This window comes from Glycine soja, chromosome 14, assembly GCF_004193775.1.
Source record: "Glycine soja cultivar W05 chromosome 14, ASM419377v2, whole genome shotgun sequence".
Classification (NCBI taxonomy): Eukaryota; Viridiplantae; Streptophyta; class Magnoliopsida; order Fabales; family Fabaceae; genus Glycine; species Glycine soja.
Window position 1 is genome coordinate 3,731,279 of NC_041015.1, and position 23,352 is coordinate 3,754,630.

Sequence of the window (23,352 nt, forward strand, 5' to 3'; positions counted from 1 at the left end):
TTTTACAATGAGAAGGGGTGAAAGAAAGGGAGTAAGTGAAACCCCTAGGAGAGGGGGTTCTGTCGTGGAGTGTTCTGTCCCTTGGACTGACTCTCTATTTATAGCTGTTGAAGTGGGCTTTGGGCCTTCGTAGGCGCACTCAGCGCAACACCCCCTCGCTCAGCGCGTGTAGATCGCGCGCTTAGCGCGCATGTTGTAGGCTTAGCGCGCGTGTTGCAGGCTTAGCGCACGCTTCTGTTAGATCGCGGGCTTAGCGCGTGTGTTGCAGGCTTAGCGCGCGCTTCTGTTGGATCATGGGCTTAGCGCGTAACGCGCGCTCAGCGCGCGTATTTTACTGGGCCTGCTTCAGATTTTCTTCTTTTCTTCAATTTTTCTAGCCTTTTTGCTTGTTACACCTCCAGTTTTTATATCTGCAGTCAAAATTCAACAAAACATCAATTCTTTAATATTTAAGCGCAAATAACTGCTAAATAATTATTTTTAAAGACAATTTTGCCTTATTTTCTATCATCAAAATACAATTATTTAGCAGTTATCAGAATTTCCGAAATGCAAGAAGCAACATCCATAATAAAATTGTTTGAGCCTATTTCAAAAAATAACAAATAAATAAACAGAAAAAAAATCCAAAATGGACCACACAGTCCAATTGCAATAAAAAATAGAGAAAATACAAAAAAAATACAAATGAAATGAAAAATGAAAAACAAGCCAACGCATGGAGCGAGGCAAAATGGATGTTTTGTTTCTCCAATATAATAAAACCAAAAATATACTTTCTTCTGGGATTCTTTCCCTTTTTCACACAAAAATAAATAAAATAATACCTCATTAATACATTACCACTACTCAGAATTAGACAAGAGAACATGTCATATCAGATTAGACTTTACATAAATAGGCTTAGCCTTTAAAAACTAAGGCCTAAACTTAGTCTAATACAAGTTTCATTAACATACTCTCCAAAGGGAACTACCACTAATGATAAATTGCCCCATTTAAGTGATAGTTGAAGCTCAATTCATAACAACTTGTATTATGCAACCAACAACTAAATAAAAAGCTATCAATTAAAATTACACTGAAAACCAAGAAGGTGAAGCCAACAAAGGTAGACTTAGTGATTAATTATCAATTGTAGACCACTAGTCTGACTATAATAATTTAATCTTGGCCTTATACATTTGTTTAATAGTTTTTTTTTTTAAGTTGAGTTAAAGTATGTTTTCAAATTTTCTTATCTAGTTGAGCGCATATATATGGTCCCTCTTTCAAAGAAGAGAAAACACACATAATCTTTGAATTTTTTGGATGTATTTCATTTCAATTATGTCATTCTGTATCAGCCATATAATTATATATGAGTATGTTGAGACTTATTTTTATTGGTCTAACGTTTTCGTCCCATATTTTCAATTTATCAAATTATTTAATTATTAGGTTTTTATTTCTAACTTTTTAACTTTTGTTTTTTGACAAATTTTATTTCAACAAATTAATATGATATATTTTACTCCAAACTTTTAAGAAACTTGCGAATAAAAAATTTGCAAATTATTAGTGGACAAATGACAGGAGTAAATGACAGGAATAAAATTTGCAAATTTCTTAAAAGTCATAAGTAAAATACGTCAAATTAATTTGTTAGGGTAATATTCACAAAAAATTAAAAAATTGAGGTTAAAAAATACAATTAAACCTAATTATTAAAATAAAAAAGCAAACACATATAATAAAAAATTAACTATATTATGGAAACTAGCTTTTATGAAGGATATGTTTTAAAGAGAAAAAAAAAACTGGCAGGAATGCAAAAAGTAAAAAGGAGGAATGTAAATAACATAGCCGAAATGAAAACGTGTCATCCAAACCCATTTCATACTTACCTCACTGAATATTGCTTTTGAATTACGGTCCATCTTCCTAACTGGCAACATTTATTTGTTCAGCGGGATGTAAGCATCCAACAAAAAAAGAGAAATCATCAAATCAAGCTGATATCATCAATTTGAATGGATAGATATGGTTGTTTATATTGAGTACATTTTAGGGCCAGAAAATCTCAGTCAAACCATAAATCACTCATCAATGAGGAGAAAAAAATAATTGAAAAAGTTGGCTTTTGACTTATGAGAAACATATACTGTATTAATTCACTGTATTATTTAAAGGAGGCAACCAAAAGTGAATTGCAATCATGAACCAGTTTTTGGTTTTCTATATGCAAGAACTTTGCAAAAACACCAACTAATGGTGCAGTATTATATGTGCATGCCTCAGTCTGCATAAAATTGTTCCTTCGATCCTCAAAATTGTCTTTCCCATCAGGCCCTCCAACCAAAGCCCCAACCAGAACATTAGGATTAGGTGCCTGGCTACCATACCAATTATCATACCCTTGAGTACACCCTATGAACCCTTTATTCTTTTTGTATGACACAATGGATGCCCCTCTATGGTGCACCCTTTTAGGGTAGTTAGGGCCATACCCAACTAAATAGCTCATGTTCATTGGGTTGGACCCCAAAATGTAATCAACCTGTGACTTAGCAAAATTAAGAATTTCTTCATGGTCCACTGTGCCGCCATGGCAATTTAGCTTTTGATTTGTGTTTTGAAGGAAATCAGAGTATATTGAGAGCAGAAATGCTGCTGTTGAAACGTATTGCATGTTGTTCCACTGCCGGACATAGATTAATCCAGCTGGGGTTCGTTCCACGTTATTGCTATCATTATTTTTGTTGAGACATGAGCAAATATAGTACTCTGCTTTTGATTTGTATTCTTCAAGTATATCCCTATGCTTCTTGTGTTTTTCTTCGCTTAAGAACTGCAAAAACAGATGTAACTGTAGTTAGATTACATATACTTCAATTTGTTTCACGTATCCGTGTTGAATACATATAGGATACAATATTCTTGGATATATGTAGTATATATCCAGACTTAGCACGGAGAATTCAATTTATTCCACATATTTTATACCGCACTCTTTTGGATACTTCCTCATGTATCTATCTAAATTTTTAAAAAATTCAATGAATTACTTCAAACACTTAATATGTATAATATAGAAACATTGTCCCGGTAGTAAATAAAAAATGAAAATTATTTTCTTTATACATAATTTCAAGAAGGGAATGAAATTTTATAATTTTCTATTTTTTTTAATAATATCCAAGAAATATATTTTTAATTTAGATTTGTAGAATTGTAATTATATAATGTATTTATTATGTTTTATGAATTTGTATACATCTATGTGTGTGTTACACGCATCGTATGTATTCTTTAAGTAATCGTATCGACATATCGGATCTCATACATTTATCGTGTCTTTGTATATCATATATAGCTTGCTTACTTGCTAATCTTATTCTGATAAAGGAGACATATGAGAATTTTGTAGTTATTGATTTCTATGATTCAATTCAATTTATTTTATTTTTATTCCCTTAACTACCAAATACTATCTAAACTACTACTACTATTATTCCACCCACCAGTTGCTTGTTGACATTTGAATCAAAGTAAATCATGACTTCTTATAGATTTCATGCTTGTTCATCGTATCCATAATCATTTTCTTCTCTCTCCAAATCAAACTTTGTAAAGTGTAATACTTATCATCACCAAAAAAGCCAACACATGGGTAGGGTCGGGTCTAATTATAAAATTAAACCACTTAATTAAATTTGAACTTGATTAGATTAAACTGTTTTTTAACTGATTTGACGCAAATTAATCAGACTAAATTTGGGTTTAGTTTTTTTTTGGTAAAGCAAATTTGGGGTTAATTTGCATATGGTCATCGAGTTTGTATATATTTATATATTCTAAAAGATATTTATAAAAGTTGAAATAATATTAGAAAGACTTAAATATGTTTTTTATTTTTGATATATACCTGAATTTTATATTTGATTTCTTATAAATTTTTTTCTTTGTCTTTGTTTTTTATATTTGAAAAATTTTGTATTTTATTTGTAAATTTTTATCATCAATTAAATGATTCAAGATTTATGGTGGTTGAAAAATCATGTTATTTATTTCAAACTCAAACTTAAATTTATTGGCATTTAAAAAACATCAAAATCAATTAAAATAAAAAATAAATAAATCAAATATTGAAAATCCTCTTCCTCTACCCTCTCATCTTCCACCCCCTACACGAACTCATCTTCCACAGTCGGATGTTAGAGTACCCATTAGAAGCCTCTTCACAATTTCATGTTGCCTTGTTTGAAGTGCGGGAGTCAATGTCACCTCCTCCGTCGACGCTGCCAAAGATTGCCGATCTCCGGCGCCGCGCGAATTTGACTCGTCATTGCCACCGCCGCTCACTAATGCTGACACGCAAATGCACCTTACGTAGCCACAGTTCCTCGTCAGCAACGAGTGGATCGACGCCGTTAGGGAAAAGCTCATGCTTGATCTCAAGATCGAGGCCGATAGGATGAAGGATGTGATTCTCGTCAAGGAGGTTGCGGAATACAATAATGATGTTGAGATGAACGAGAGATATCGCCGCCACCAGTGGAGGAAGAGGCGTTGTCATTGATTACTGGAGTGAGGACGTGGAATCTACGGACGCGGCGGGCTCTGGTGGCCGGAGACAAGGGAGTGAGGATTGACGAGAGGAGGGGCGATGGCCGGAGGTTGTCGTTATCGCCATTGAGGATGAAGTTGCCGAAATTGAGAGGGTTGTTGTTGAGGTTTGAAAACTTGATTAAGTTTTGGGTTTTATTTTGTATTATATTACTTGCGAATTAACGGTTGGGTTTGGTTTTTGACAGAGGTAGCATTGTGATTGGGGAGAGACATGCTTAGGATACATTCAGGATTTGATGGATGATTGGACTTGGTGGGAGGTTTTCTTTTGAAATAAATATTTAACTTTTCAAATATTAGGGAGTTTGTAAAATTTATGAGAGATCAAACATATAATATATTAAGATCTAAAATATATTTTAAGTTTATTAAAACGAAAAAAAAAATCTGCGTATTTATAATTTTAAAACTTTTTCAAACTATAGTTGTAAACGGTCCAAATAAAATTTAAAATAAAATAGAGACTTATTTGGGATTATTCTAAGTTGATAAATGCTAGGAATACACATCAATTGATGGATTAAAATAATAATTCATATGGGCATAAAGAGAAAGATGTATATTGGGCTAATGACTTGCGACAAATGAAAAACTTAATATGAAGCCTAATTAAGATTTGTAAGGGCAGTTTAATATGAACAACCACAAAAAAAGGTGCGTCAAAAGTATCGTATGTAAACTTTGGACGTTTTTTAAATGAACTTAGATCGTTCTAAAACTCACAAATTCCATCCCTCAACTTTTTTCTTTTTATGAATTTGATATGTAGTTTTAGATTATCTATTTTTTTCCATGAAAAGTTCATCTATTAACCTCACATTAGTATTTTAACGGAAACAGTAACGTGACATTTTAATGCAATGCATATGTAAAGACTCACTACAAAATATGTGAGTCTCATTCTCCATTTAATGGTCTCATTCTCAAAATAATGAAACTCACATGATTTTCAACCAATAAGAAAAATGTGTTTGAAATATTAGCAAAAAAAAATATTACTAACACTCCTTAAAAAGTATATAAACATTTAATTTTTCGATATTATAAATGTGAAACACTTCAACATTCTATCTTTTTTCTTCCACTTTTAACAAATGATTAATCCCTAACAAAATAAATAGTGACCTAGTTTCTAAAAATGTTAGCCAACGAAAGGATACCTACCTCATAACTTATTTGCTAATATTTATTAAAAGGGAAAAAAAAAGGAGGGGGAGTGTACTGAGGTGTTTAAGGCTCTCTGCACTTCACTTTAATTGCTCTGTGTTGCAAAGCTAAAGCACTAACTGCACATGGCCTTGTGCTTGGGTACACTTTTTCATTTTTATGTCTTTAATACCCTTAGATAATAATACTAGTATATTAATATACCTTAATTCGTGCATACTCCATGAATGAATGACCTTTAAAATAAAGTACCAAGATTTAACCCACCATCATTTTCAGGTTAGGAAAGCAAAATCTAGATAAAGAGCCACTCACATGGGAGAAAAAAAATAAATCAAAGGAGTTTGAAACAATGAAACCCAAATAAAATGAAAACACGCTAAAGGATCCTATATTTGAGGCTTGAGCTCTTTGAAGGCCATTATTAGGAACAAAATGTTATTAGAACAAGAGGGTGTAGTAACTGGAAAAGGATGAAGGAAGAAGGTAGAAGGAAAAAAAAGAAAGATAATGGATTTGAATTTTTTTAAATTGATATTTTTAATAAAACTAATAAATTATTTATTCATGAAAATAAATGAAGAAAAGTTTACCTTAGAGACCATGAGTTGAAGGCCAGCATATTTCACGTCCCAGCTGAATTCTGAAATGGACCAACCAGTACCACCAAAGGTATGTGCATTGGAAATAACATACTCAAAATACATTTTGTTGTTAGTGGCCTTGTACAGCCACGTGGCAGCCCACAACAGCTCATCCATATATCCACTCACCGACGCATAGTAGTTCTTTACCACTTCGACACTAGCATCATAATTTCCCCTATACTTGTCTCCGAACTCAAACAACTACAAAACACATACAATAAATGTTTTCATTCCCACAATACTTCTTTAAAAATACTAATAAATGTCTAAAGACAAAACCCCATTAAAGAAAAAAAAAACATTAGAAAGTGTAATAGTCCATTTAATTGTGATCTTTATTCTTTTAATTTAAATTTTTCTATTTATCAATTTCTCAATCAATATCTTAGCAAAAGCCCATTAATAAGTCTTAATTTCTCATATACTTTTCAAATAAAATCTCACTCAGTCCAATTATTAGTTTTGAAATTGAGATTGTCACATAAAAGTTACTACTACAAACAATTACTATCATGCAGCTTGTCAAAGCCAATAAAAAAAAGCACAATCAATCACACTTTTAATTAGGACACAAAGCATTGGCTAATGACTCACCTGCAGGGCATGGTGTAGAAGCAACTGAGAGTAATGTGGATTGGTTTTCCTGAACACAACGGAAGCAGCTGCCATGGCTGCTGCAGTCTCTCCGGCCAGATCTGAACCAGGATTGTTCTCATCTATCTTAAATGCTCGCCGTGAAGTTGTCATATCCTCTGGACGTTGCCAACAATAATGATCAGTGTCACCATCACCCACCTGAAAAAAAGGATCTCATTAATTTGAGAATTCATTCAATCTCTTCAACCAATGCCTCTAAGTAATTAAACTGGAGAGAATAACGAATTGGATTGATTGAATTAGAAATTTGCTATGGTAGCCAGAGAAATCTAAGTTTTTGGTACACTTAATTTTTTAATTCAATACTAACAGTGGAATGAATTTGGACACATTGAGAAAGGTCTTCTCGAGAACAACACCAATTAAAACTCTTGAAATTTCTTGTAGTTAGTGTACCTCAGCCCATAGGACATTTGGGCTAGTGTGAGCTTTGATGAAATAATCAGTGCCCCATTTGATTGCCTCCAACGTGTGTTCTAGTTCACCTGCATCTTCAATTTGTTGCCTATACTCTATGGCACTCCATGAGAGCATTGTGATGGTGAATGCCATTGGTAAACCGAATTTCACATGATCCCCTGCATCATAATACCCTCCCACCAAGTCCACCTACACAAACCAAAAAGAAAGAAAAAAAAAAGTTTTGATTTTGAAAGGGAATTGACATACCAAGAGAGCAAAAGACAAGAATTTGATGAGTTGGCTCATGTGGGTATTATTGAGAATTTGGACCTACCCCTTCTTCTAGGCCATCAGTGAGGCCGGAATGGTCACGCCAAGTGACACGCTGATTATAGGGTATCCTCCCAGAGCGTTGTGCTTCAAAGTAGAGAAGACTCTTTGAAAGGGCATCAGCATAATCAAAAGCTTGGGTGGTGGTGGCAGTGAAGAAGGTGAAGATGAAGATGCTAATAAGACAACAATGTTGTACTAGCATGGGGACGTTGGAGGTTCCAAAATGGTGTTTCTTATGTGGTTCCATTGCCCCCCTTCCCTCCTAAAAAAGTTTTTAGGAGTGAAGGGAAATTGGAAGAAAAAAGAATAAGTGAAGTCTCACCACACCACCACAAGTGGAGGGTTTGAATTGTCTTTTAAAAGCCTGAGATGTGCCTAAGATATATCTAAAATAGGCTGGGATCATTTTGGGGGAGAGCCCCACAAAATGAGAGAACGTGAAACTCACCTCACCACTTTTACTTGTTTTCTTTCACACAAGGGTGAATTTTGCATCACTTGGATGTCCATCTGTGTGCCAAATAAGGAAAACACCCTGCTATGTTGACTCGTGTTAAAATTCCACTGTAATTTCAAGGCACCTATTCTCTCCATTTAATACAAGAACCGTTTTTTCCTTGTGACTTATTGCAGGAACCTTGCATGTGTAGCTTACAACTCTTTTCATCAGTTACAACAACAATAATAATAACAATTTAATTAAAAGATGATGCTATTAAGTCAAAATATTAATTACTTCTATTTAATAGTTTCTATTAGATGATTTTAATTATTTAAAGAAATATTACATACTTCTTTTATATAATAAATATTGTGTTTTATGTACTCTCAATCAATAAAAAATTCATTTTATGTGTAACTTTTAAAATATTCATAATAAAAATTAACAAACCTATTAATTTAATAATTTATGAATAAATGACCGTGTAAAAAATTATTATCACTACATTCTAAATAAATTTATAAAATTTAATTTCAAATTTTAGCATTTTTTAACTAATATATTTTCAGAAGTTTCATTATTCAATCTTTAATAACTGGGTAAAAGTGTTCAAGGTACAGATCAAAAGCATTCAATACATTTTATTAAATATATTATATTACTTAAAATATTAAGCGTTATTTTTTTAATATATTAAATGCAAAATGTATTTATTTAATATTTCTACAAAATAATTAAATTCAAAGACATGAAATAAAAAAAATTTAATCACTCATTTAGTCCATAGTTTTTAAATTTATCCTCTTTTTAATTCCTATAGTTAATAAATAGATTTTTTAGTCCTTAAAATTTAATAAGTAATTTTTTTAGTTTCTGAAGTCTACATTTTAATTTTTAAAAGTTCATGCCATTAAAATTTTTAACTCCTTTGGATAATTAAACCAATAAAAAAAGTTATTTTGATTATTCAATGTTGTAATGGCATTAATGGATGCATCTGCAATAATAATAAATGAATTATTCAATTCTCTTTGTTTTATTTTGTCATGAGAAATCGAATTTACAAAACCTATCGTTACTGTACCAACTCCAGAGTTTGAATTGTTTAAATCTCTACGACTTGCTTTCGGTAGAAGAATATTTTCAGAAGATAAAAAAAATCCTTAAATTCATAAAAAAATTAAAAGTGCAATTAACTTTTAAAATAAAATTGAACAACAAAAGTATTGTGGATTTATTATTATATAAAAAAGATCCGTTGAGAGGATCCATCTCTCTCACCTGATACACACATCTTTAATGGGAATTTTAGTGCCTACGTTAATTTTAATTTAAAGTTCTTGTAGAACAGGTATTATATAACTATCTAAATGGCATATTTGTAATATGCATGGCTGTATTTGGCACAGCATGGAAGTTGTAAATTAGAAAACTCGTAAACTAATTGGAGTCTAGTTTGGAGGATGCCAAGCTAGGAAGGGTTGCTAAGTAGGCTCCATAAATGTTACATTGTGCATGCAGAGGGTGGTCTATTCCTTATCTTTGTAAATAGTTAACGCATGCCAATGTGCACAAATTTTAAGCTGAGCAAAAAATGGTTCTTTTATGGCTAAAGTTGGTCAATTTCTTATATCAAAAGCGATTTGCCTGCTATTAAGAGATAATGTTTGGCAGGCATTGGTTCAGGCAAAAACTAGAAGTTTGAAAATTATTTTGGAAGAAGCAAGGAGGGTATGGTGCGCGTGCCCGTGTTTGCGACGCAAGTTTCATCCACATACAATATGTTATTTAATCATTATTAATATATGTTGGTCCTTTAGCTCTTCCCTCTTTTTCTTTTGCTCCAAGTTTTTTTTATATCATATGATCGGCAAGGATTCACTAATGATATGATAATGATTATAACCATGTTAGTTTCTTTTATACACTATGTTTCTACATGAGTATGAGTCTATGAGAACTTTGCCCCGTCTTTTTGCGCACCTTATATAGTCTGCAATACGATACAACAACGAAGGAGAGAGGAACAAAATCACAAACAACTTTAACTATAGTCTATAACGATATTGTAGTAATTATTGCCATCACTAAGAGATTAACCAGTTATTTTCTTTTGTTTTTTTAACTCTACATTATAAGAAAAAAGTTAAAGAGTAAGTTACTAAATTTGTCTTTGGAACTGTGAGGTGCCAACAAGTTAGTTTTTGAAAGGCAAAAAATTACAAAATGTCTCTAAAATTATATTTTGTCACCAATTAAGTCTTCCATTATTTTTTGTTAGTAACTCCATCAACGGATGAATAGATAATATCTATGTTAATGTTAAATTATCTCTATTTTTTGTCCTTTTTTTAAAATTACCAGTGAAAGTTTTTTAAAAAATTGTTTAGCTAAAAAATTCTACAGGGTAGAACAAAGAAAAAGAGGAAAATTTCTTGGATTAAAAGTGAAGATGAGTATAAAGAAGAGTGCAAGGGTGGTCTTGGGATTAAAAATCTCTCTTGGTTCAATTTAAAACTTAATTGGAAAGCAAGGTGGCAATTTTTTGGTTGAAAAAAAAAGGGTTGTGGCTTGAAGTTCTTAAAGTTGTATATACATATTAAATTGCATATAGTTGGATGGTGACTCCTTTAGATCAACTTCGTTGTAGTGGAAGGATATTAATTTGTTTCACTAGGAGGTGTTCGAGTGTGGGAGAAGATTGATTTTCGAAGTCATTTGAATAAAGGTTATTAGGCAATGAGTGATTTTATTTACAAGCAAGATTAGATAATGAGTTGTCTATTCATAAAAAAAAGTTAATGAGTTGTCTATCCAATTCATAAGAAAGATAAAGGGTATATTTTGATCAGATTTGAATGAAGGATTAATTCCCAAGATTGTTTTTGGTGTTAGAATGTAAGCCATTGTCTTAAATATATGTCTCTTAAAAAACTCTCATAAAAATTATTAGATTAAGTCAAATGATTTTAGAGTTTATGAATTTAGTTGTTTTAACTTTCTATTTTTCATTTCCAAAATAATTTACTGTTTTGAAATTTCAAAGTCTATTTTTTTTTTCCTCATATACTAGTATACTCTTATTTAATACTACTCACTACTACTAATGTATGTATCAAAGATAAGATAGCATTAAATAAGAATATTTTAATAAAAAAATATAACAATATTTTTATTTATTAAGTATTATATTGCTTAATTTTATGTGCATTAACCTTAATTAAACAACTAAAAATATGAGATGGAGGAAGTAATTTAAAATAATACTCAATGCATTTTTGTTCCTAAACTATAGACATTTTAGCATTTTAGTATTATTATAAAACTATTGATATTTTATGAATCTAAGATTAAATTTATCTTTTTTTTTCCAATTATATCTTTGTTTACAATTAGTCATGCCTGAAATTTTTATTGCTGTCTAAGATAGGCACATGTACCAAGCCGATAACACTAATCATTCATCAATAAGAATGTCCATCTAGCATAGTCTCTGCCTCTCTGGACTCTTTACTATTGAAATATTAATTAGTAATGGTGGTTCTAACATGATTAAAAAGGAATATTTTAGTCAAAAATATACTCTACCAATTAATATTTTTTTAATGAGGATACACTAACTTTAACCATCTACTAATACTATAGTTTAAGAACGGAAGAACAAATAATTAACAACTTAAATTTTCATTAATAAAAAAATAAAGTTAAATTCAATGTATTCCCGCGTAATCCGAAAGGAAAGATAAGAATGAACGCGCATTAAATGTCTTGGAACAAACACGAAGCTCATGATGATTCTTAATTACACCAATCAACTCAAGATTAGGGGTAACAGCACGAGAAACATAATAATTACTCTCGAATTGATAAAAAGCAATATAATAATAGCATTTCAAAAGGTTATTGGCCATGTTCCTGAAAATAAAACTAGTAAGTCAACAGCATTACCCCTGGTGTACAAATTAACTTGCACAGCTGAGAACAGATCGAGTAAGTTTCGAATGATTTTAATATGGAAAAAATCTAAATAGAATCCTGTAATTCCTCCAGATTTAAATATAAACAAAATTAATGAATGTTTACATTAATTAAAAAAGTTAATTAATGTTATTAAAATCTTTTAATTATATTTAAATTTTATTTTTAAAATGTCTTTTAATAGAATTTGATATTAAGAATAAAAAATAGACATTAATAATAGAATCTCAATTCATTGAAGGATGCTTTTGAGTTGTATCATTAAATAAATAAAAGTTGTGAAATTTTGTTTATATTTGAGTAAAAAAATAGTTATTGCTTATAATTAAGTTCGGAGAAAGTAGTTAATTTTAATATTTTACTAATATTTTAGCATGTGCATTATACTAAATAAATGTTTATTTCATACAACTAAAATTTATAATTTATAATCAATAAATATTTTTAAATATATAAATTATATTACAAGTATAATATGTAATAAATAAATATTTTTGACATATAAATTATATTTTTAATTTATGATAAATAGTTTATGTCGTGATATATTATTATTTTTAATTATTGATAAATTTTTAAAAAATAAATTCAAATTAGAACTAAATATATTAAAAATGATAGATTAAAAAAGATAAGAAATTATGTTAAACTATTTTGTTGATATTATTAAAGGCATAAGATGATGTATATGCCATAAGTATATTTGAATCTTGAATGTTGAATATATATATATATATATATATATATATATATTTCAAATTAGTTTTTGATATTTAGTTTTAGTTGTTAAACTTAGTTGAAATTAAAAACATAAAAAAATTATCAGATTTATATTAGAAGAATAAAATTCATCCCTTCATAAGAAAATATTATTCAAATAAAAGTAAATATTATTCAGATAAAAGTAAATGCGAGAGAAAATATAAAATGTGAAAGCATGAAAAAACATATTATCTTACACGCGCATGTATATACAGGACATAAGAAATTTTCAACTCAGTTTCTAAATGTAATAAGCATGGTCATTTTAATTTTTGAATTTAATGAAAAAAGAATCCTTGAATCCATGTCTTTCAAGTTAATTTTTTTTTATCATAGTATTAATATACAAAATAACGCCTCATTAAAAATAATTGTTAATTTTCTGAGAGATCATAAAGGCACACAAAATAAATATTTTTTTTCTAACATTAAATTATTTTGTTGTTGAAATTGTATATAACCCTTTAAATTATTTCAAACATTAACATTAACTCATTTTGTTGTTTTTATTTTTAGTGAAGTGCATTAGTTGTCACTTTAAGTGTCTTCATGACACATGCAAAATGACTTTTATGTCCTAGTTATTAGTAGGAACTAGGATTTTGCATGCACCTTTATATATTATTGTGCCTCCACTTTATGGTTCATGACCACTATCTTCACCTCTAGGGGTTCAATGAGTTTCCCCAATTGGAACAACAAATCAATTTTAAAACTCACCTTGTAAGCCTTTTTAAGATGACATTTAATTCGCTTCCCATCCATCATTATTTCTGATCTCTTCATATCTTACTTGAATCACCCATTTTATAATGTGACATTTTTTTTTTATAGTTTGTCATGTGTCTTTAAGTAAACCAAATTAGTATGATAAAATAATGAAAGAACTAATTATTCTGATGGAAATTCTTTAGAGAATCAAAGTAAATTTTTTAAAATATAAGTGATCATCAAACTGAAACAATATAGATAAGAGATTAAAATTTAATTTTTATCTTAATATAATCATTCAATACTATTTAATATTCTAGATTTAAAATTCTCATTTACCATCATATTTTTTTTCTTACCCATAAGAGTCTTATGTTATGTACTCTCTATATATAATAATAAGAAACTCATTAAAAATCTCAACTATCTAATCCTTTACGAATGCACATTTAAACCTGTTCCTTGTACTAACATTTTTCTTGTCTTACCCTTTACCAAAAAAAAAAAAAAAACAAACTAAGCCGAAAGATTTAACTTCACCTTGATTAAGACAGGACTGAGTTAAGGAAATTACATATATGATATTTTCTTTATACGATAGTTAATTTAGCTTCTGGACATGCACCGACAAAATATATTCCATGATCGATGCAAGATCCAAATCTCAAACCCACACTGCTGTCATTGTTCCTTCGAATGTTTGGTTTGCATCAGCCCATTAAACATCACATGTGGCATCACATATTGAGTAGAAGAACTGAAGAAGGCTTACAAAGAAAACGTGAATCAATTTCAGTTTTCTTAGAACCGTGGTTCTTTTCCCCCCCAGATCATGACATGCACCAGTCTGTTGATTATTTGACCTAATAAATCACGAGTTTAATTTATACATTTTGTTAGTACAAAAGAAATTACACTATTAACTAATCTGGAATTAGGATAGATATAATTTTTTAAATAATTATTAAAAATCAACAAATTTACTTTATTATTATTAATTTATGATTAAATAACGTGTAAATAAAATTTATAGTTGTCTGTATATTAAATCATTACATTGTTTTTGTTTTTTGGTACAGGTTATGGTGGACAAATATTTTGTGAATATGATGCACATAGAAAATGTAACCGATTGCGGTAAGTATTTCCTATATTTATAATTCTTTATATTATCATTATTTTAATTATTTATATAGAATTACTATTGTGCCATACAAAGGGATCCCTTATGATGAATTTGGAAGGCCGAGAGTAGACGCTGCTGATATTAAACACGGCCACCATTGGCCTCCGCCACAACACCACCACAACCACCATACTCTGGTGCTTGGACTTGCCGACGTGCTACTTCTGCGGTAGTGCCACCACCGTGAACTTAATCTTTGATGGTCTAGGAGCCTTACTGGGAACATAAAATCACAAAAATAGGGTGGAACAGATAGGTGTCATTGGAAGGAAGATGCTTGAAAGGGATTGGGATTTTGGTTGTTTGACTGTGAGTGTGATCTGTCTTTGATGGTTTGGGGTTGGAAGATTGAAGCTTTTGCTTGCTTCTTGACCATGGTGCTGTGAAGGTTTCATAGAGTTGAAATTGAGAGTGAAAGGGTTGACAAGCTGAGAAAGAAAGAAAGAAAAATAATAAAATATACAAAATAAAATATACCTAAAACACTTACCATATTTGTTTATCTTTTTCTTTGACCACCAAAGAAATTTAATTTTCCATCATAATAATCTGTGCCTTTTTTTTTTGTATGTTTTCCTTGTGCTTGTTTTATGCAGTTACATGAAAAAAAAGTTTCCATCAGTATAAAAAAACTAATTAAGAGGTTATTAGAATTTAGAATTATCCCCCCACGTCATCAGTTATTTTTTGCACAAGTACTCAGGTAAATCTGTTTTAATTTGTGGGAAAATATGCCGATCATCATTATAATTATACATATAATAATATCTTAATTAAAAAGTATTATTAGGTTTTGTTTAATTAAATTTAGTATTGGATTAAAATCTAATTAAATTATATTAGCTACTGACCGGTTCATATGATAACAAAAAGAATACAATATTGTTAATTAAAATTATAAGTGCGTGCTTCTTTAATCTTCATACATAATTCTTTACCAAAAAAAATCTTCATATATAATTATATGCTTTTAAAAATATTATTCTTTATGATTAAATATTTGGATTATTTTTTAGTAAAAAAATTAAATTGGCTAGAGTCAAATGTTGGATACGAAAATATGAAAATACGTGTACTAAACGTGGCCTTAGTCTCTACCCTCCAATAGAGTTATGAAAAGGGGTCATTCCAACCTGTTTAAAGTTCGAAGTTTGTCTGCATTATTGACTCTCATTTTTAACAAGCTAATTAAACTGAAAAAAATGGACTTCATTTTTTGTCTTGCATCTGTCTTGCATAAGCAGTACAGCTTTCGATTAAATAGGTTGGCCTACAAACCAATTATTAAAAAAATAAAAAAAATGAAAAAAATAAAAAAATGAAAAAAATAACTAACAAATCTAGAAAAAGAATGGGAATTGCGATTTCTTTTATTTTTTCTTTTGTGAGTCTTTATTTGTTAATAATGAATTAATTTTCATAATATGATAAAGATACAAATAAAGCATACATCAAATAAGTAATAAAATTTCTTAGCCAAACACCATATATATATATAGTCATTAATAATGTAAACTAATCAAATGTATTATTCAAACAAAATCCTGGTTTTTAAATATTTAAGAGAAAAGGTAGAAATAAAAAAGAAATAAAAAACTTTTAACTAGCTAGAATCTGAGAAATGGAGAGAATTATTGGAGAAAAAACACCAAATTATAAGTGTAAAATAACCAATATTGCGAAAGGAACTTAAAGTTGAAAAGGTCTATTAACTTCTATAATATTTTTAATTATTTATTACATTCTTTATCTTATTATGCAACAGAGAAAAATTCTTTATCTTATTATATATTTTTTCTTCTCTTCATATCTTTTTTTTTTTTAACCAGACAACTTTTTGTAAAAAAAAATAAAAATAATACAACTACATTTTCTCAGTTGTTTTGATACTTAAATACAATTTCTTATTAATGTATTAAATAGTGCAAGATATAAACTACGTAACCATAAATAAGCCCCCTTAAGCTTGCACCATGAATCATGACAATATTCTTTACGTAATTATCCCCTTATTACTGGTGACAGCTGTTCTGATACGAACTACATTCTGTTTTGGTAATCTCAACTACGTCTAAGTTTCTTGATATGAAGACTTTCCACTGAACAAATAAATTAACTTACTATAGATTTCGGAACATCTCAACTACGTGTAAATGGCGTAACTTAAGTCTTAATATGGAGACTTAATTTACTCTGAATAAATAAATTAAGTTAATAGTTTAGTGCACGAGACTTTACTGATAACAAGTCAGTTGCACACACACATTATCAAGCATGATAAAAATTAAAATATTAATTGTTTTCTTTGTATAATAATAAGATACTGATTTTAACCCCCTCCCTCTCCTCCTTTCTTTTATGAAAAACCCTATAGGGATGAGTAGTCTACATCTTCTACAAAATTAACCTCTTTTTCAACAAATTTTTTTTCCAAATCGAATAAACTTTTAATACACACTTTTTTCATACGTTTTTAATACACACTTGCAAACAAAGAAAATAAGGAAGATGGACTAAATTTATTTTATAAATTAAAATCAATTTATAAATTTTAATTTTTGAAGAGAAAAAATAGATCAGAGAATTTCTAAAAATATTAAAACACACAAATTAATCTTTTATTTATATAAGTAGTTATATCCAGGCTTAAGTATTGAATCGAAAATCTGTACAATAAAAAAATGAATTTTGAAGTCTCAGATAAGTTTTCTTTTTTTGGTAAACAGATAGTTTTGGACCACAAATACATGTTATGAGATCATGTTCATATTGGGTAAGTCTAAAGGCTAAAATCATGTTAGCCTAGAACTTAATTAGAAATGTGCTATGGTACTCGCTCACCGACTGTTTTATATCTTCGAAAACAGAAAACAGTTCATATTAGTGCCTGTCACGCAATTATTTTTTAGATATCCCAACTCCTTTATATATAATTAAATAAATACAGTGTCTTACTCTTACATGTGGACCAATTCAGATTTCAGAGTGAAGTAGGCCAGCCCCTCATTGTCACTTTATAGAGCAGAGACTAAGTCTTCGTAATTTCAAAATCAAGTGTACTTTAGCTTCTAGTTAGAAACCTAGAATAGGTATAGGGATTCTTTGGTTATTAACCATAGAAGAATGAAAGTTTATACATCAAATTAGGCCTTCATTAATTCACCGTGTTTATAAAGTGGCGGTGCGGAACTTGGTTTGGTTCAAAATTGGTCCACACGTCCTGCCTTTAAATGGGTTGGTATATTTAAAAAATAATTGCGGGCAGACTCAACTTTGTGAAGAGCTTTGGGATATATATATATATATATATATATATATATATATATATATATATATATATATATATATATATATATATCAGTCGGTGCATTTCGTAGCACAATTTTAAAGTTCTATCGATGTGTATGTGTAGGCCAATGCAACCCTATCATCACATGTACAAGTGGTCCAAAACGAGATCTTTGGCAATTAGGAAAGTTCATGACTGAAATTCGATATTTTAGTTTACAGATTTCAAAATCCAAAATTTTTAATAATTGTGGAGAAAATTCCACATGGTATAGACTTCAACATTATAAAATTTTATACAATCATCAAAAATTTAACTATACAAAAAAGTATAAAATATGAAGGGACTAGGAATGAAGATGAATCCGTGGAAGAGGATTGACTCCCAAAGATTGTCTTCTTCTCCTAACTCAAGCTCTAAGGTTCTGTTCTTGTCTAAACACGAACACCCTTTCTTCTTTATGTTTTTTTCACTTAAAAACCATTACGAGCTGAGATTCTACGCTGAGGGTGTCTGCACGCTAAGTGTGAGTAAGTGGCTGGGCGCTAAGCGCACCTTCACATGACTTCAGATTCTTCAGACTGCTTCTTTGCACTAAGCAAACCTGGCGCACTAAACGCGAATTCTCATGCTTCAACTTCTCTTCCTATCCATTTCCTGCATTTCTATAAAATAAAAATCACCAAAATAGTATGAATTAACCGTTTAAGGTACCTACTGCACAAAAACTCAAAGGATGTCAGAATTCTAATGATTCACACAAAAAGAAGCAATAAAATGACAGAACATTGTTAATTCTTATATGTTTTAATTACATAATCTACTTATGCATATCAGTTATCATTGAGAAAAATAAAATATACTTCAATGATCTCTACATTTCTTGTTGAAAAAACTAATATCTCCATTTCAAAAATAATTACTCTTCAACTATTAGTTAGAAAATATCTTTAATGAAAGAAAAAAAAATTAATAAATGATATATGTTGTGCATAGATATATTTTGTGATTAAGTCATATAAAAAATTGTTAGATTTTCTCTATTATTGTTTCTTTTTGTGTGAAAAATTTGAATTTTAATATCATTTAACTTTTTGTCCAATATGTGATTAATCTGATAAATTTATAGTTCTCTGGTGCTATAATTGCTATAGAAACATAGAGTAAAACTTGAGAGAGAAGTTGAAGATATAGAGATGCTCGCTCAGCGCGTCACATGCGCTTAACATGACAAAGTCACATGGACAAGCCTGATATCACGTGATGACACACTTAGCGTGAGTCTCGTGTGCTAAGCATGTGATCACTTACTCCACACTTAGCGCCTAGTGCGAGGTCACATAAAATCTAAGCAAACTGCACCTTTGAAAGGGTAGAAAGAAGGGAAAAAGCATTCATTGAACCATTCGAGAGAATATTCATGAAATTAGAGTTTCCCACAAAGAGCAAAGGCTAGGGTTCATGCAAGAATAGGAGAAATCAACCTTTAGGAGTTATTCCTTCCCTCCATCTCCATTATCCTCTACCCTCTTCTCTAGGGATAAAATGACATTGTTTGTTTTATGAATCTATGTTTATAATGCAATTTAACTAGTTGATTCTTTTAAGAGATTAGGAGACTGACAAGATAAATTAGACTCTTTAACTTGAGGGATCATGATTAGATATATGAGTAGATGTAAGTGATAATTGAAATAATATTAAATAGAGAAAAATTATTAATATTACATTGAGAGTAGTTTTGGTAGGTTAGGTCCCAACACATCTATATTCTGAATCAACCATCGCTTCATCGACCCAAAGTGTTTGTTTTTCTTTCCCTTTCACGTGTTAGATAATTCATTTAATTTTATGTCAATTTACTTTTAATTTTCCATCTCTCAAAATCTTTAATTCTATTCATCAATTGTTTGAAAAAATTTGATAAGCATAATTCTGATGATCAAAACAATCCATCTGAATTCGACACTTGAATTTTTGTTTTTACTTTATTACTTGAGACATTTTGATGCACTTGTCAATGAGTTAATAGTAAACATGATTAAATACTCTAAATGAATATTTGTTTGAAGGTTTTCAGTCACATAACCAAATATGTTAATATAATTTTTCGTATGTTTATTTAAGATGTAAGTGAGACAAATTAATGGAAGAATTTGACTTTTGAATACATTTTTTAAAGCAAAATATACTTTTGGCCAAATTTAAGTCTAATTTTTTAATTTGTTTGGATGATTTTTTTAAAATAATTTATATACACTGTTAGTATAAATTTGTGGCTTAAATATAATTTTAGTTCCTTAAATTTAGATTAAATTTATTTTTAGTCTTTCATATTTAAAATTATTTGTTCTTATCCATATGATAATGACTCAAAAAGGATATTAAGTTTTGTGGATAAAGAAAACAAAAAGAATATTAAGGGATTATTTCACATTATAATCTTTTAAAAAATAAAATTCAAAGATAAAAAGATGTATCATATTTTTTAAAAGTTAAAATAATATGTTAAGTTCTATGATAATGAGTCTTACAAAATGTCAAGTTTCACAATATCTTATAATATATTATAAGTTAACTTCTTCAAAGATATGATAGGATCCATTTATAAGTATTTTGTTGAGAGTAAGTGTTAACTCACTTTCTTGACTTGTGTTCAAACAAAATCTAAGTAAAAAAAACTTTTTTTTATTGGACCAGGGTCCCGCACATATTCAACATGCTTTACAAGTGTTTAATTATTTAAAAAGTGTTCAAGACACTAACTCATCAACACACCTTTTATGTTCAAAACATGTTTGACAAGTGAAGTGTTTGATATGCCAACACTCTGACTCACTAACACACCATTAAGCTCAAAGCATGGTTGACATGCCAACGAACAGACACACCGACTTATTGATATGTCATTTTGCTTACGGCATGTTTGAAAACCTAAGGTTTGCAGAGGTGTCTATACCTTATAGAATTGTCGAGTACATATAAAGATCACCTTGATTTTGGAGGTGGAGAAAATGTAGAATATCATGACATAAGCCAATTTGATGCCGGAACCAAATGAGTTAATTGTGATTAGGAGAAGTTCATTGCTTTGGAGGTAGTGGAACATTTATATTGAAGAGAGCCATGACAAGAGAAAATCAGTATAATTTTTGGTTGGTTGTTCCTAGTAGATGTCATAAAAGGTAACCTTACACCAAATTTTTATATATTCATGTGAGATGTGTAGTTAAAGAATTTAGGATTAAATGCACAATAGAGGTCTATTCTAGCTAGAAAGAGAATGCATAGAGGCTCAATAGACCAGTAAGTTGATCATGTTGCTTGTATTGAAGATAATTTCAATTGACCAGTGATAGTAGATAATTTTGTCTTTGGCCTTCTAGGCAAATAGAACACTTACTCAATCTATACACTTAACTTTTGTTCTTCTTACTGATCTATCTAGATCTGTATATCATTGTCTTCTCTACTTACTCTGTCTAGTTATTGGTTTTGATTTTCACAGGCAGAATTGTCTCTTCCTGATTTATTGAGCCCCTATTGTATACTTTTGTGCAATTAATCCTGAATTCTTTGATGACGCATCTCATACAATATATACAAATTTGGTGCAGGGTTACATTTTATGATATCTACCAGCACAATCAACCTTAAAGTGTCATGCATCCCTTACTCCGTGGCTTGCTTCAACCCGATGTTAATGCTCTACTATTCCCACCTAAGGCTACTTCCAGAACCTACTAGTACTCAAACATCTTTATACGTTATGTGAAAATTTGGCATAACAAGGTCAAATGAAAATTTAACATGAAAAAATCTATGCCTAAGATACACACAAATTTGGCATGAAGTTCTTGACTCCTTGTATTTTAATCAATGGTTTGATTTGCTTTAAGTAGTTTTGAGTTTTCACTTGTCGTGTTCTACTTTTGCGGTGCAATTTAGACTGTGTCGATGTTAATGTTTCCTTTTCATTCTCTTTGTTGGCTCATTGTGAATGCCTTGTCTTGCAGCTGAAGTGTGAGGCTATCCTACCATCATTTCAAAATTATATATATTGAAGCTGGGAACAAGTTTGATGATTCCTTCATTAATTGTTCATGCCATGGGAAGAAGTGATGTGTGCTTAATTTCTGCTCGTGTAAAACAAATCTTGCTTTTGGAACACATATTTGCTTGTTACTAATTGTGATTTGGTTGGTCATATAACCAGGGTGGCAAGGCATGGTAATGCAAATTCTGCTCTTTGTAGCTGGCATTAACACACTTCTCCGAACACTTTTGGAATTAATTGCCTACAAAAGTTGGAGGTTCATTTGCATATGTACTCTTCCAATTGCTTATATTATCACTGACTGCCTACAAAATTATATATTTCCTCATTCCATTTGTTCATCACTGGCAATCTGAGAGCAACTGAGCATTGTTTTCTTAGTTTGCAACCTCTAACAAATGATTATGGAAACATTAACGCAATGATTGTCATTTGTAAGTTTTTTTTGTTTTATGGATTTTATTTGACTTTATTTGGACTCTCATATATATATATGTGTGTGTGTGTGGGTTAGAATGTGTGGATTTGTAGTTTTTGATGAGGTTAGGAGCTATGGTTGATTATAGTTATATCTTGATAGACTATTAAATATATGGACTATGGTGCTGCCTAATGCGTTAATAATTCTATAATTGAACCTTTCACCATCCTTATCAAGATGTGCCAGGATCTTCTAGGTTAAACTTTTTTTTTAATCTTATTATGATGTTTTTAAAAAATAATGGATAAATTATCAATACAGAATGACATCACCAATCCTCTCTAATTTCAAAGGTGAATTTAGATTTGAATTTTATATGCCTTTATGAATATATAAATTGATAGATGCCTAACAAAGCTCTCAATATATAATTCTGTTTCGATACATTAAAATCAAGACAGAGATAATTTATATAATAAAAAGAAGAAAGAAACAGAATTTTAATGAAATCACCAGAGAGAATTCAGGTGAAAATTTTAATTAAAACAATTATTTTCATGAACATGGGGATTTGGATCCCCTCATGTCTATTCAATCTAATTTTAATTAAAACCTTAACCCTTAATTAAAAGAATGCATTAAAATCAATAATGACGTTTGATTGAGAATCAGTTGTCTTACATATTAAG

At 30.0% G+C, this 23,352-nt stretch overlaps 1 protein-coding gene across 1 annotated transcript; it reads right to left on the reverse strand.

Annotated features, from left to right (window-relative positions):
- Nucleotides 1-1,998: 1,998 nt before the first annotated feature.
- LOC114383405 (endoglucanase 11-like) lies at nt 1,999-8,177 on the reverse strand. The gene is made up of 5 exons (XM_028343079.1): nt 7,819-8,177; nt 7,479-7,691; nt 7,020-7,220; nt 6,372-6,626; nt 1,999-2,830 (listed from the first exon to the last, which is right to left on the reverse strand). The coding sequence occupies exons 1-5, from the start codon at nt 8,062-8,064 to the stop codon at nt 2,162-2,164; spliced, it is 1,584 nt and encodes a 527-aa protein (XP_028198880.1). The 5' UTR covers nt 8,065-8,177; the 3' UTR covers nt 1,999-2,161.
- Nucleotides 8,178-23,352: the final 15,175 nt, after the last annotated feature.

Excerpts from the sequence above, each read along its gene's own strand:
- LOC114383405 (XM_028343079.1), bottom strand. The coding sequence starts at position 8,064 with ATGGAACCACATAAGAAACACCATTTTGGAACCTCCAACGTCCCCATG. Across the intron at positions 6,627-7,019 it reads TTCTACACCATGCCCTGCAG|TTGTTTGAGTTCGGAGACAA; the intron begins GTGAGTCATTAG and ends TGTGTTTTGTAG. Across the intron at positions 2,831-6,371 it reads TTCAACTCATGGTCTCTAAG|TTCTTAAGCGAAGAAAAACA; the intron begins GTAAACTTTTCT and ends CTGTTTTTGCAG.